Here is an 11620-nt window from a genome sequence, read left to right on the forward strand (position 1 = left end):
TCACGATCACTACTGCGCAGACTCTGGCTCCAAACGAATCTCTACTGCGCAGACTCGGGCTCCAAATGACGTCATTTTTGCAAGATGACAGCGGCCATACTGAGAATGTTTTGGCTTCACTTTTCTATACTGGAAGGAAATGGAGACACGTCCATCTTTTTTACAGTCTATGCTTCAGATCTGTTCTACTCTCTGAACTGTCACATACTGTAATACAGCTGAATGCCCAATAAGCTGTTCCCATTTATATTTTCTGTTGTCATAAAACAAGTATAAATAGTGACTAGGGCTGTGCGATTTGGGGAAAATATCTAATTGCGATTTTTTTTATTTATTTTTTTTTTTGTGGTTGCATCTAGTTCAGATTCTGCTGCGATAAAGTTTTAGTAAAGCTTTAGAAAAAAACAATATAAACAGGAAAGTTGCAACAATAAATGAACAGACTATAATATTCATAATCATTACATACTGTTTGTAGTGCAATGCAGTTGCAAGCCGTTTGTGATCCTTACATTAGCTATTCATCAAATCTCAGGGTTTTTCATCCAAATGTTAGATTGGTTTTCTGCTGTAGAGTCCACTCCAAATCAGGACAGGACAAATGTGCCTTAGCTGCATTAGCTCAAGCTATTTAACTCCAGTGCTATTCAAAGAATGTGATGACATAGACAAGTCAATTCTTATTTTTCTTCAGATATTACATCTTCAGAAAGCATACAGAGGTTGTATGTGTACTGTATCCGCATGAGCGCCAGAGCATTACACCCGCGTTACACACGGATTTTGTGTTACACTGCCTCGGCACGTGTCGTGTCTCGGTTCCGTCACCGGAAAGTTGGCTTGCACACAGGCAACATGATACTGGTACTGCGGGCCAGGGGTCGCAAACCACCCTCAAATGTCCTGGGACAGAGTGTTCTGGCTGGATGGAGGGGGTGATCAAGAGTCCCCCGCCGAATAGGTGTCCCGCTGACACTCTGTGTTTATATGTGTCCATCTCTGGCTGTCTTTAGGTTCACTCTGTAATTCATAAATCAGATCTTATAAACAACATAAAAGCTGCTCCTCTCTCTGTGTACATACAGTACATTTACTCACTCTCATGCAATAAGCACATTGTTGTCACATAAAAAGATTCACCAGTCTTGGAATACTTTGGATGCTCTTATTGAAAATATACAGTAAATGGTGTTTCATTGTGTGCATTTTGTTCTACGGAACTTTACATTTGTGTATAGTCAGTACAATTAAAAGGAATAGTTCAGCAAAAAATGAAAATGTGTTGAACTTGTGCTCACCCTCAGGCCATCCAAGATGCAGATGAGTTTGTTTCTTCATCAGATTTGGAGAAATGCAGCATTGCATCAGTGCCTCAGCAATGGATGCTCTGCAGTGAATGGGTGCCGTCAGAATGAGAGTCCAAACAGCTGATAAAAACATCACAATAATCCACAAGTAATCCACACCACTCCAGTCCATCAGTTAAAGGGGTCATCGGATGCGTCATGCACTTCTACAAGCTGTTTGAACTGAAATGTGTGTTGGCAGTGTGTGTACACAACCACCCTATAATGATAAAAATCCACCCAGTGTTGGCACGGAATCTGGGGCTTACTCTCATACCGGAGAAAATCCAGATCCTCCACTTCAGCCAGTGAACAGGTAAATTTTCTTTTTACCACTGATAAAAGCTGTAATTTGTTGTTCATTTATACCTTAAATTTGTGGTTATATAAAGGAAGCAATTCAAAAAATGTACTATCAGCTGCTTAAGTGAATCATTATTAGAGTCTGTTGAATGAGAATAAATACTGACAGCTGTAGTGTTACAAATTGAATGACTGCTCAATTTAGAAAATGATTTATTTATTTCAAGAAGTTCATAACCCTGCATTGTAAACACTGTGCATTACACTATCACTGTTCTGTGTGATGCACTGATAATTGAGAGATAAATAAGACATTTATAATGCATGCAATTTAATTCAGTCCAGACATTTTTAATGCATGCAATTCAAATAATGCTTTTCATTTGACATTGATTATTTTTGAATAATTGATTTATAAACCATTGATAAAAGCTGGAATTTGTTGTTCATTTATACCTTAAATTTGTGGTTATATAAAGGAAGCAATTCAAAAAATTTACTATCAGCTGCTTAAGTGAATCATTATTAGAGTCTGTTGAATGAGAATAAATACTGACAGCTGTAGTGTTACAAATTGAATGACTGCTCAATTTAGAAAATGATTTATTTATTTCAAGAAGTTCATAACCCTGCATTGTAAACACTGTGCATTACACTATCACTGTTCTGTGTGATGCACTGATAATTGAGAGATAAATAAGACATTTATAATGCATGCAATTTAATTCAGTCCAGACATTTTTAATGCATGCAATTCAAATAATGCTTTTCATTTGACATTGATTATTTTTGAATAATTGATTTATAAACCATTTTTACCACATTTGTTTATTAACCAAAGTTAGCATTAAATACGCATACTTCTAACATTCGGACTGATGCAGTGCTATATTTAAGCACACCGAGTGCAGTCATGCTTATGGAAACAATGTTTCCAGCGTTTGGCAGAGCACACTAAAGTGATGTAACACTGCATGTCACTTTCTTCAAACCTGATGGATAATAGTCAGAAACACATTCACCTGTTTGACAGATAGATTGAGAGTTGATCAGCAGTGACGTAAAAACGCTGTCAGTACCTGATACAGCGAGTCACGCAGCTTTAAGACTTTACAACATATTGACAAATGCCCTGGAGTCATGCACAATCCAATTATCCTCGAGAGCCGAGTATCTGATAGCCCATTTATTAGCACCTTCATGTCAAGCACAGCCATCGCTCAACATCAGGCTCAATCAGTAAACAGTTACTATTAAAGTCATATTGATTAATTTCTTTAACATATCTTACTTTTGTGTATTATGTATGTATACGGATTACCAGAACCTTAGAAAGTGGGAATGCAAACGATTGAAAATGAAGCTAGAAAGCACTTTCTGTCTTGCAGTGCTTTTCATTTATTATTTTTTAAAATAATTTCTGCATTGTCACTTTGTTGCAATATTAGTGTTTGATTGTCTTCTTTATGATAGTTAATTCTGTGGTTCTATTTAGCTTGATTTGCCAAGTGCACTTGTATTTTTTTCTCCCGAGGCCACCAAAGTTAGGCTGAACTATGTACTCTTTGAATCTATTATTAAAGTGTCAGGAGATTCAGTGCCGCCACACAGTCGGTATTTTTCCTGTCTGCACCTCAGATGAATGAGATGAGCGGCCCATAAGTTTGTCATGAGGCTGGATTTGAAATAGTATGATGCTCACAAACAGATGCACCATCCATCACACAATATATACATTCACAGAATTATATATATATATATATATATATATATACAGTATATATATATTCCGCCCTGAGTGAGCTGTCATCAGTCCGCCATTGTTTCACCGCCGGAGCAGATGTAGACAAGAATGACTCCTAAGCGATTGAGGTGTTCTGTTGTTGGATGTAATAATGAACATAGCAGTCGTCATTTACTCCCGACATCTGAGCCGCTGAAGACACAGTGGATTACGTTTGTTTTTGAAGGGAATGCGCCCCCGATTTACCTAAATGCGTCTATCTTCGCACGAATCATTCGTGATCCAGCCTCATCTACAGAAGAAGTGAGTATAAGGTTTTTTAATGAATCTTTGCAAATCTCCTTTCCTAATAATGCGCTAATTAGCAAGTTTCACGATGAATGCAGCTAAAGTTTACCGTCTCTCAGAGAGCGTCTCGGACGAGAGGGGCGGAGTCAGCAGAACTCATTTGCATTTAAAGTGACATGCAATAAAACTGCTTGCTCTGAAAATAGCTGTTTTTGACAGGGTAAAAACGGTGTTGTTTTACACTATAATTGAGAAATTTTAACCAATCTATGTTACAGACTTTTCATTAAGACCCTAAAGAATTATATCAACTTGTGGAAAATGGGCATCTGATGACCCCTTTAACGTCTTGTGAAGTCAAAAGCTGAAACAGTTTTTAACTAAATTATGAGTCCATAGTCCATAATAACACTTCCTCCAGTGAAAAAGTCCATCTTCGGTTCAGCCCATATAAATCCAGCCACATATTTGTTCAGAGCTGTTTTGGCTTGTAAACGGTGCTTGATCTGTGCAGATTTCTCTCCTGATTCAGACCAGACCACTTTTTCACTGGAGGAAGCGTTATTATGGACTTGTATTTTAGTTAAAAACATCTTAATGATGGATTTGTTTCAGCTTTTGTCTTCTCAAGACGTTAACTGATGGACTGGAGTGCTGTGGATTACTTGTGGATTATTGTGATGTTTTTATCAGCTGTTTGGACTCTCGTTCTGACGGCACCCATTCACTGCAGAGCATCCATTGCTGACACACTGATGCAATGCTGCATTTCTCCAAATCTGATTAAGAAACAAACTCATTTACATCTTGGATGGCCTGAGGGTGCTTAAAATACATTTATCATTGATTTTGCTTGATAGATGACATCAGGAACAGAAACAGATACTTGAACCCAAGTTTCCATATGATTGCTTGTTTTTTTCCCCCCAATACAGGGTCTTCCTGTGCTTCCATCGTCTTGTAACGATTACTCTCTCGTGTGTGTCTATTTACTCAACTTCAACTTTTCATCTTGCCAAAAGAACAATTCGTGCTTGAACCTGATTGGGGACTTGAACTAGTTCAGGTCTCAAAACATTTGTCCCATCTTGTCAAAGAGATGACATATTATGCCTCAATCTCTAGTTGAGCATTCATTAAGGCACAACATGTGTTATTTAGCTTTCATATCAGCTCATGAATGGTCTGAATGCGGTGTATGTCAGCTTGGGCAGCTCTGAAGCTTCTTTTCCACGTGTTTGTCACTTGCTCACCGTAGCACGGCACAGTCAAACTTGGCCTAATACCCAGTATGGCTGTATTACCTCCATCTATCAGGTTTCATTGTAAACTGCTAGTAATATAAACTCAAGAGAGCTCTTCTGCAGCTCCTGTTTACTCCACAGCTGCACGGTTTTGTTGTCTTGAAATGGTATGGGCCTCCTCTTGCGTCTTGTGTAACTCTGACTCCGACTGTCCAAATTTATACTCTGGCTAAGAGAGCTGATGTGTTTTTCTTGGGTATGCTGATGGGCTGACATATCAAATACTTTGCTGTCATTCAAACTCACGCTGGAACAGTGCTGTATGTAGAGGACACACACTGTGTACCCTGACATCAATAAAATAATTTCTAAATCAGGAATATATGATGTAACGTTTAAAATTTTAATTAATACAATTATATTAATTAAAATTAGAATTAATTTTAATTAATATAATTTATAGAAAACCTAAAAGTGTATGTAATATAATTTTATCAAATTAAATTTGACATTATTTTCATGAAAATTAAGCATATTTGGCTGAATATGATTGTCAATGAGTAAATCTCTCATTATTAGCCTTAATTTGGGGCTATTTAAATACTAAAAAACAACAAATTATTAAATGAACAACAATTAATTAAATGAAATTTACTGTAAAACATTACTGTAGTAATGAGAATCTATGAAAATTATTTTACCCAAACATTTTTCCCAATTTTAATTCAGTGGTAGTATGTGTTTTCCAGGTTTCTGTACAATGATGCATTAATGTACTCATTTTTATAAAGCAGATGTCCATGGATTGTGTCCCTGAACACATTTGTGCTGTCTTGTCACACAGTATCTATTTAGTCTTAGACAACATAGAATGACCGCTGTCTGCATTTCTACTCTGTCATCTGCTGGTGTCCCGGGACAGGTGATGCACACCCTTATGTAAACGATGTCTTACTTCTCACAGCACCGTCAGTGTCAGATGTCTACTGCCAGAACACTGTGAACATAAACAACAGAAGTTTCCTTCTCTTGAGACTTGCCAACAGACTTGTTAATGGCCAATGCACTTTTTTCTGGGCGCAAATATTTTCTGAATTGCAAGTAAATACAGTGTAAAAATCTATTAATTTCAGCGTATTTGTGTATGCCTTATTCCGTAGGTTACAAATTTGTGTTCATATATATATATATATATATATATATATATATATACACTTTGGTGCCATCTATAAGTCAAATGATGCATGTGACTATGTAGGGTTGCAAAGGGGTGGAAAATTTCCAAAAAATCTCTGGAATATTCCAAAAAATCCTGGAATATTTCCGAAATTTACTGGAAATTTTCCACCTTTTTGCAACCCTATGACTATGAGACGATGACTGTGGTGTTGGAGTAGCGGCCCTGTTTCTAATGCTATTCTGGGAGAAGACATCTGGGTTTGCAGCATGCAAATTAAATCTGATAAATATGTAATTTAAGATGATATTTGATATCTTTTAAGGACAACATTATGACTCAAAAATCATTTATTTATGGTGATCTGAACTGGGTCAAGTGACCTGTATTATAGGGCAGAGGTGGGGAGGGTGAAGGGGGGCTTCATATTTCATCCTCTAAGTTAAAATCGATCCGTAACTGTCATAAATGTGGATGAGTAAGCTGTTTTAGATGACTGGAGAGGGTGAATCAGTCAGAACACTGACACTGGCTCTAGTTTCAGTTGCGAGAGGGTCAAAAGTTTTCCACAGACTCCTGTTTTCCCATAGTAGCGTGCCATCATCTGCCATGCTGTTTGTAAATCAGAAGAAACATAATCTTATTTATATATAAAAACAGCCTCAGATTAGGTTGTTTTGTTTGGAGCCCCTAAAAAGGGCACGGTGATGGTAAAAACATAAATAAATAAAAGAAAATTAAAAAAGAGATGGGAAGAAAAATTTTGTGGTGGAAATAATATGTGGTGAGAGGGAAATTTTATTAAAATTAAATTTTTCATTTCTTATTTCAATGCTTTTGTGAGCAAAAGTAAAGTTTCTCGGGGAATGCAATACTTGTGCAAGAGAATGCAAATGTTTTGCGAGAGAACGCAGTTTATCTGAGGAATGCAATACTTTTGTGAGAGAATTGTGAAACATTTTTGAGGGAGTGCAAACGTTTGTGAGAGAATGCAACATTTTTCGGGAGAACACAAAAGTTGTGCAAGAGAACGCAAATGTTTTGTGAGAGAACGCAACATTTCTTGGATGCATGCAGTATTTCTTGGTGGAATGCAATACTTTTGTGAAAGAATTGTGATATATATTGAGAGACCATAAATGTTTTGCGAAAAGAATGCAATGTTTCTTGGGAGAACAAAATACTTGTGCAAGAGAACACAAATGCTTTGTGAGAGAATAGAACATTTCTTGGTTGAACGCAATACTTTTGCGAGAGAATGTAAAGTGTTCTGGGGAATGCAACACTTTTGCGAAAGAGCTTAAATGTTTTCAGAGAGAATGTAAATGTTTTGTGAGAGAACTCAACATTACTTAGGGGGAACGCAGTACTTTTGTGAGAAAACACAAATGGTTTGCAAGAGAAAGCGATGTTTTGTAGGGAAAAGCTGTATTTTTGCGAGAAAAGTTTCTCGGGGGAACGCAATACTTAAAAAAAACCCACAAAAGCATTTTTCCTCCCATCTCATATTTTTGTTCCATCACCATGTCATCGCCCTCTGTATTTTTCTTCAGTTTTCCCCATCATTTTTAATTGATCTATTCATATGCTCTTGGTTTCCCCCATTCCTGGCTTCATTCCTTCTGAATTCGAGCCCTTGGAATTCCTGGCAAGTTACATCAATGTGAAATCTTAAAAAACATGATGTCTCGGATCGAACCTCTCAAGGTGAAAGAGAAGTCGGTACTCAAATTTCTTTCCATTAATTTTCTGAGCAGCCCTTTCTGGAAACCGGGTGTCTCTGGGGCCCCTTTGACACCTGGTAGGGAGGCGTCTGACATGGCTTTAGCACTCAAAGCTTCTCAGATATCACACAGCAATTCCTGAGCCAAACATAGCCCCTCCCCAGGACCTGCTGACGTAAAGCACCCCATACCAGTTACATTTACTGAGACCGGCTCATTCCATTCTTAGTGTGACCTCCACTTGGTAGAGGTTCATAGAGCGTTCAATGGAGAGGAAGAGATCAACTTGTTATTGGGGGATTTAAAATGACTTGTTTTTGTCCGGCTTCTGTCTCGTATGAGTTTTCCGCTTGGCTTATTGTTGGATTATCTTTTTGATCCAGCTACATCCTCTACAGGTGAATCTTTGTTAGTTTGTCTAAACACAAGTCTAGTTGGTTTTAATTAAGACCATGAGTTCTGCTAACTGTAGCACAGGTATTGACCTGGTCCAGGTCAGGATTGATTCCTTGAGCAGCAAAATGGACAGGCTCATAAGTATCCAGGAAAAAGTGCTCAGCCGACTCGATGGCATGTCTCAGGACATTGATGGAATCGAGAAAGACGTTGAAACTCTGAAAGTGGAAAAGGAGGAGATCCATTTTCCTCCAGTTATCCGTACAGGACCAGCCAATGAGATGAAGGAGATGTGCCAAGAAATGAACAGCATCATGTTGGCAGTAAATCAACGCTCGGAGCAGCAAACCCAAAAGCTGGAGGGAGTGGAAAGAGTGGTGATGAGCATTCAACAGGTGGTCAGCTTTATTGGAGAAACTGTGAAATCTTCCAAAATCACAGATATTATGTTCAAAGGGCCGGCTTCTTGGAAGAGCAAAGCAGCTTCGGCCCTCAAGTCCAAGGACAGTAAAATGAAACTGATCAGCAAGTGCCAGGCCTCAGATAACAATGAGCTTGTCACTATAAAGGTGAGTTAAATCTCCCGATGGAAGACCATCAGAGTATGTGCAACCAGGTGAAACTGGCAATTTGTGAAGACGACTGAATGAAAGAAGCAATGTTAAGATTCCATTCATTACATGGAAACTTTCTTAAGTAGAGATAGAAGGGATGGTGCCAATTTGAGGGTCTTCAAAAGGTCGACACTCACTTGGCCATTAAACCAGTCACTGAAGTTAGATTGACTTTCGTGACTAAATTGGTCTTCTTAGTTTCTTCCTTGTGGCATCATCATGATTTAAATGATTAGAAAGGAGAACAGTGACTTGGAAAAAGGAAATAGATGAAGTCAGCTGGAATTGTGTGTTGGGCTATAGTTTCAACTGGAATCTGGCATTACTCCCCCACCCCCAACTGTTTGCCCTTCAAAATACCAAAGTGTTGTGTTATTGTAAATCCCCACACATCATCCACCAGGCTATGTAAGGGAAAGACTTCAACTGATGGTGCCACATTAGGGAAACCATGTCATTTATGCATCACATATGGCAGAGCAGCACTTTTATGCTTTAACACTTTTACAACTATTCCCAGACTAGCAGTGCTTCCTAACAACCCATCCCACTCATATTGTGTCCATGACAGGAAACTACCTGCACTAAAAGTTCTAAAGTTTCTCTTGAATGAGGGCCCAAAAAATTATTTATCTTGGATAAAAAAAAATTCCTTGCTTCATTGTGCTAAGTTTATATATGCATTTTACAAGAATTGTCATGTCACATTTGGCGACCCTGGAAGAATTGCAAAAATTTGCTTTACATATTACAGTTTTTATGTATGTGTTTATTTTGTTGCAGAGGAACACAAATACATTTTTACACTTTAAACTACTTCCTTCATCTTTTGTCTTTGCTATATTTTCTTTTTGCTACTAAGCTACGAGATCACAAAGTTAAAGATGTGAAGTTTCGTCTGAGCCTCAAAGGCCTGAAAGCACAGAAGAAGAAGAAACCACCCGATTCAGCTGGTAAAATACAGTAGAAAACTTGAAAACATGGCACTTACTGTACATTTAACACCATCCAGACAAAAAGCTTATTAAAATGACATGGCTAAATACCTAATGACATATACTCAATGCAAAAATCATTTAAATCACATCAGGCACAATTATGCAGTATTTGTATGTGTAATACATTGATATACATTGCATTTGCATCTAGTCTTTTGCTTTACTATGTTTATATTGCGGTAGAAGCAGTCTCTTTGAAGAAGCAGGCACTGTTGCTTGAAGAGGTTCAGAAACTAAATCAAGAGAATGCAGAATGCTCTGAAGCATCCCATCATCTGGAGAAATGCGTGCAGAAATCAGAGGATGGCTTGGTTACTCCAATTCAGCAGGACCTTATCATTGAGGAAGCCAAGCCGCTTGAACCTGAGCAAGAGAAGAGTTTGAAAGAAGAAAATGAGGTCACTCTGGAGCTGAAAGAAGACGAGATGAAAGATGCAGAGCCAACGATAGAGGAGGTCCAAGCTGAAACACCTAAATTAGAGGAGGAAGAGAGTAAAGAGCTGCCATTAGAGACCACAGGCATACTCAAAGATCAGGAGGTAGAGGGTACGGAGGAACAGACAATTACCAATGGACCTTTAGAACCTGATATTACTGATACAGAGCCTGCTACACCAACTGAGAAGTCAGTGCAAAGGTGAGTTGTGAATCTGATTGGGTTTCCATTTCATATACAAAATGACCAAAAGTTTGTGAACCCCGTCTTGTAATTGATGGGTTTGGCAAGTCCAATAATCATTAATGACAAACCTCAATTTTACTGCATTCTAGAGAATTCTGGCATGATTATGTGCACAAAGCGAATGTCCATATAGAAATGGTTTACTGTGTGTCCACTGTCCAGTGTGGAAGAACTTGACTGGCCTGCACAAAGCCTAGACTTAAACCTTTATTGAACACCTTGGAGGTGAATTAAAAGCTAACTGTGAGCCAGATCCCATCACCTCACCTCATTGACGCTCTTGCAAATAAGATTTAAGCTTTGGTTTTCCTGTCTTTAGCCTCTGTTCTGTTTGTGTTATTTCAGCATTGAGTCTGAGCAGACGGATGAGGTGACCATCAGCAGCAAGCGACGTGTGACAGAAGAAGATCTGGGTTTGGAGGACCACAAGAAGAGCAGGGTTGAGGAGGGAGAAGACAAGAGCGAGGAGGAGCCACAGGAACCCGAAGATCTGCGTGGTGTTTTCAAAGCCGATGGTGTGGAATTCGAGTTGGATTTCAGCAAACTGAAGAAGGAGAGCTATGAGGATGAAGATCACAGTGATCACTTCTTCATTGGTAAGTCCGCTTTAGATATTCTACTGACTTTAAAGGGGTCATATGATGCGATTTCTATTTTTCCTTTCTCTTTGGAGTGTTACAAGCTCCTGGTGCATAAAGAAGATCTGTAAAGTTGCAAAGACTAAAGTCTCAAATCCAAAGAGATATTCTTTATAAAAGTTAAGAGTCAACCACGCCTACCTAAAACGGCTCGTTCTAACACGCCCCCAAATGTCTACGTCACGATGTGGGAAGATTTGCAAAACGCCGCCCAAATGTTCACGCAAAGAAAGAAGGCGTAACTTTTATTCTCGCTGTAGTATTGTTGTTGCCGCCGCCGCCATGTCGTGAAGGCGCTGTGTGTTTCATTGTGAAAGCGAAACTACTTTGTTTGGCCTTCCAAAAGAGGACGATATCCACTTCGTCATGCCTTGAGCTGATCTGTGCTGGTCGCTGAGGAAATACAGGTGCATCTCAATAAATTAGAATGTCATGGAAAAGTTAATTTATTTCAGTAATTCAACTA

At 38.6% G+C, this 11620-nt stretch overlaps 1 protein-coding gene across 2 annotated transcripts in view; it reads left to right on the plus strand.

Moving 5' to 3' along the window:
• Positions 1-7752: 7752 nt before the first annotated feature.
• Positions 7753-11620, plus strand: part of LOC107671556 (myosin light chain kinase 2, skeletal/cardiac muscle) — an 11746-nt gene continuing 7878 nt past the window's right edge. Inside the window, exons 1-4 of one of the 2 annotated variants that reach the window (XM_016464472.1) lie at positions 7753-8791; positions 9699-9789; positions 10018-10471; positions 10862-11112. In XM_016464472.1, coding sequence (XP_016319958.1) covers positions 8279-8791; positions 9699-9789; positions 10018-10471; positions 10862-11112 — 1309 coding nt within the window. In that variant the 5' untranslated portion in view covers positions 7753-8278. The remainder of the gene's footprint in view (positions 8792-9698; positions 9790-10017; positions 10472-10861; positions 11113-11620) is intronic. The other variant, XM_016464473.1, reaches the window with a different exon arrangement.

Source organism: Sinocyclocheilus anshuiensis, unplaced genomic scaffold (assembly GCF_001515605.1).
Source record: "Sinocyclocheilus anshuiensis isolate Anshui unplaced genomic scaffold, SAMN03320099.WGS_v1.1 scaffold3077, whole genome shotgun sequence".
In the NCBI taxonomy this organism is placed as follows: Eukaryota; Metazoa; Chordata; class Actinopteri; order Cypriniformes; family Cyprinidae; genus Sinocyclocheilus; species Sinocyclocheilus anshuiensis.